Here is a 3680-nt window from a genome sequence, read left to right as displayed (position 1 = left end):
TCTACCCGGGTAAATAACCATTACCCGTATTAGTCGTAGTCTAGAAATTCTCAAAAGATTATTTAGAGTGTTTTCACTCAAATAAATATTTCGTTTCAACACATAGGAAATAATAGTAATAATTCTAAATGAATTATTTAATTTGAAAGTTAACGGAAAACCCAAAATAAAATAATTTTTATTAACGGAATGGGCTACGTTAACGGAATATCTTTCGGGTTGTCACAGTAATTCTCTGGAGTATTTGCTGGTGAATTGAGGGTAAAATGAATAGGAAATTTCGTGATTATGAAGGAGGAAAAAGTGGAAGAGGATAAAGGGACAAAACCTAGCCTAGCTTGTGATGGGATGGGAAGTTATGAGATGTGATGTTGTCTAGCCACTTGCTTGGGTGGTTGCTTAGAGATAGGGTTAGTTAACTAACTAACTACTAGTTAGTTAGTTAGTTAGGAGTTCTAGTTAAGGAGAGGGAAGGTCTTAATCTCGAAAATTAGAAGAGGGATTAAGAAGCATTCTTAGTAAAATGTCTTAAGTGATTAAACACTTATCAGTTAAGTTGGCACTTATCTCAACCAATTCTCTTATCTTAATTGATTTAGACATCATATTCCTTACATGAAATCACCTTAAGTCATGACCCATAACTAGTCATTCACTAGATAATAATATATATGTACAAATACATACATGTATACTTAGTATAAAATAACAATGTACTTTTTGTGTATTTGAACTTAAATGTTTATGTTTTATTCTTTTTATTCAAAAACACTTAAATACATGCTAACTATACCTTATAATAATTCATTTTATATTTTTATTTATTTAAATATAAAATTTATTGACCAAGGTATAATTTCGTGACATTTAACCGGTTAACCATATCGTTAAACACGTTTTGTCACTTTGGTTCGTATATTTGTCAAATTTAGATCCTCCACAACTATTAAGCACATGTTTTATAAAGAACCTAACTTACTTATCAACTAGAGACATATTGATACAAAAATTAAGTTTGTTGTGTTCCAATGATGTTATATGCTAATTTTCACAAACCGGTGATGGTTCGTAGTCATACATCATAACGAAATTTATCAATAGTTACTTGTTTTATATTTCACAAGAACTTATTTAAATAGAAGAGGTTAAATTCCTTCAACCATTCTTGATAAAATACTCATATTGCTTAATAATCAAAACATAGCATCGTACGATCGTTCCTATTTTTACCAATTGTTACATTTTATCATTAAACTACTAACGAATTACCAACGAAATTGATATTGTCTTGAAAGAAGTTTTCGTAGAAAACTTATTTATTTTTAAGTGGCTTATTATTATTATTATTATTATTATTATTATCTTTCATAATATTTTTTTATTGTTATCTTTTTTTTTATCTGACAATTTTATTAAACACACCCTAGCAAGTGACTAGGGATAGGAAAAGAAAACATATAATGGAAAATACAATGTAAGATCAAAAAGGGCAACTCCAACACATCCAATTGTACTTTCCGAATTTACCCCTATGTTTAACCTACCCACACACCATTGAAATTATATTGGTTGCCGCCTTTTCGGGGTAGAAATGAATTGTTAAACATCTTGTCCTTTCTCACATTCCAAATACTCCAAATTGTTTCATATATAATAGTTAGCAATATCTTCTTTTTCTTTGAGCAATGACCCTAACTAGCTGCAAAATTAATGTAATCACATATATTTGATCGTCTTTGAATACAACACCATTTGAATATCCATTCTGATACTTCCTGCGTGAATGAACAAGTTGCAAGAAGATGATTTTTATTTTCAATTTCACAAGAGCAAAATGGGCAAACTTGTGAAGAGATATTCACACTTCTGCAACTCAAATCTAAGTAACTACGTATACGGTCCAAGCATGATCTCCACACAAAAACAGAAACTTTGATTGGGACAGTAGTAATCCATACTATTGGGGTGATCAATGGGATGTTTAGCTGAGAGTCTATCAAGTTCCTCATTACATTAACATAAAAACTAAAAAACTCCCATCCAACTACTGGTTGAATTTTATGGCGTCGATTTCATGAGAAGGAACAAAACGGCCGATGACAGAACGAAGATTTGATAGTTTCAATCGCTCCATTGTTAAACTTAGTAATGTTTCCAACTTCTAATGAAACCATTTGAGTTGAATCTATCAGCAATGAGTGACGACTTATGTATATCCATGTTGTACAAACCTGAGAACTGAGTCGCCAGTATACCCGATTCTAACCAGTTGTCTTTCCAAGAAAGAGTGTTCTCTCCTGAATCGACTAAACAGGAGAACAAATTTTCAAACTCCAAATCTAGACTATCAAGATCGTCTCTTACCTTGACTATATCGCTCCACATGACTGAGAGAGTTTTCTTTGCATACATACTCATCGTTTTGCGATCTTGATTATGTATTCCATCGATCGCATGACTCCACAAATTATCTTTATCTCTATTCAGTCTCCAGATCCAGTTAGTCAAGACAGCTATATCGAGAACTCTAAGAGAACCAATTTTGAGACCCCCTCTCTCTTTTGAAGCAAGTACTTTGGGACATGCTACCAAGTTTTTGTTTTCTTCCCTTCGTTGCCATCCCATAGCAATCTTCTTCTAAGTTTCCAAAGGGTTTTGATGACACAAATCGATGCTTTGAAATCAAGAAATAATAAAATGGAAGGCTACCAAGGATGGATATAACAAACGTGAGATGTCCCCTAACCGATAGAAATTTTGCTTTCTATGAGGAGATTTTGCCTTATACACGTTCGACTATTGGAAATTCTTTTTTAAACCCATGTTTGAACCAATTGGGACCCCATGTAGTTAAAAGTAAGATTTGAGTTATCACACCCAAGAATTCTAATGCTAGTTTGTTGTTGTGGGATTGATCAACTCACTCAAAAGCTCAAAAATGGTAAAATGGGTTCGGGTTTGCAAGGGGGACGATATGAGGGATGGAGGAGGATAAGAGGAATGGTTTTGGGGCTATAAGGGTGTTTAAATAATGCACAAACCCTAAATATTAGGGTTTGGTCCAAGCCACGTACGCCCTGCGTACTAGTGTACGCTCAACGTACTCGCACGAGACGAGGTACGCCCAACGTACCAACATGTACGCCCATCGTACCCATGCTGACCCCAAAAATATGAAAATGCCATAAAGGGTCACTTTGCAAATAATCATATATTAAGGGGGAAAAGGGTAAATACCTAAAAGAACAAGATGTTACAATCACTACACTAGACCATCCCTAGGTGTACTAACACCCATATGCTACTAAGAGCTGCAACTAACTTCCTAGGCGCTCCTCCTAGGATTCTCCTCAATCAGGCTTCTGCCCTGCTGTTTGCTTTGTGCATGCTTGTTGTACACAATACATGATCAGATAGACTATCGAATAAATGACCAAACAAGGAATATAAAATAAGGCCACGTAAAATATCCTAAGGCTATGTAATCCTAACTGTATGCAACTATACAACACACACTTAGCAATCCATATAATCAAATAGCATATAACAATAAATTCCTTAGGCCAATGCATCATAGAAATTAGGCAATACTATCATATAGTTCCTGAAGGAATCCTTAGCCTATCCACTAGCATGCATTTCTAACAATTCACATATCAACAAGTTCAAATTCAACATAT

General features: G+C 34.1%; 1 protein-coding gene across 1 annotated transcript; it reads right to left on the bottom strand.

Annotated features, from left to right (window-relative positions):
- Positions 1-2142: 2142 nt before the first annotated feature.
- Positions 2143-2625, bottom strand: LOC145130471 (uncharacterized). The gene has a single exon (XM_079065267.1). It carries the CDS (start codon positions 2623-2625, stop codon positions 2143-2145), a length of 483 nt encoding a protein of 160 aa, XP_078921393.1.
- Positions 2626-3680: the final 1055 nt, after the last annotated feature.

This window comes from Lactuca virosa, chromosome 8 (assembly GCF_052849685.1).
Source record: "Lactuca virosa cultivar CGN04683 chromosome 8, Lactuca_virosa_CGN04683_v6, whole genome shotgun sequence".
Lineage (NCBI taxonomy): Eukaryota > Viridiplantae > Streptophyta > Magnoliopsida > Asterales > Asteraceae > Lactuca > Lactuca virosa.
The sequence above is the reverse complement of the archived record's forward strand: the minus strand, read 5'-3'. Positions and strand labels throughout refer to the sequence as shown.

What these genes read in the sequence shown, in the direction of transcription:
- LOC145130471 (XM_079065267.1), bottom strand. Translation starts at nt 2,625, where the DNA reads ATGGGATGGCAACGAAGGGAAGAAAACAAAAACTTGGTAGCATGTCCC.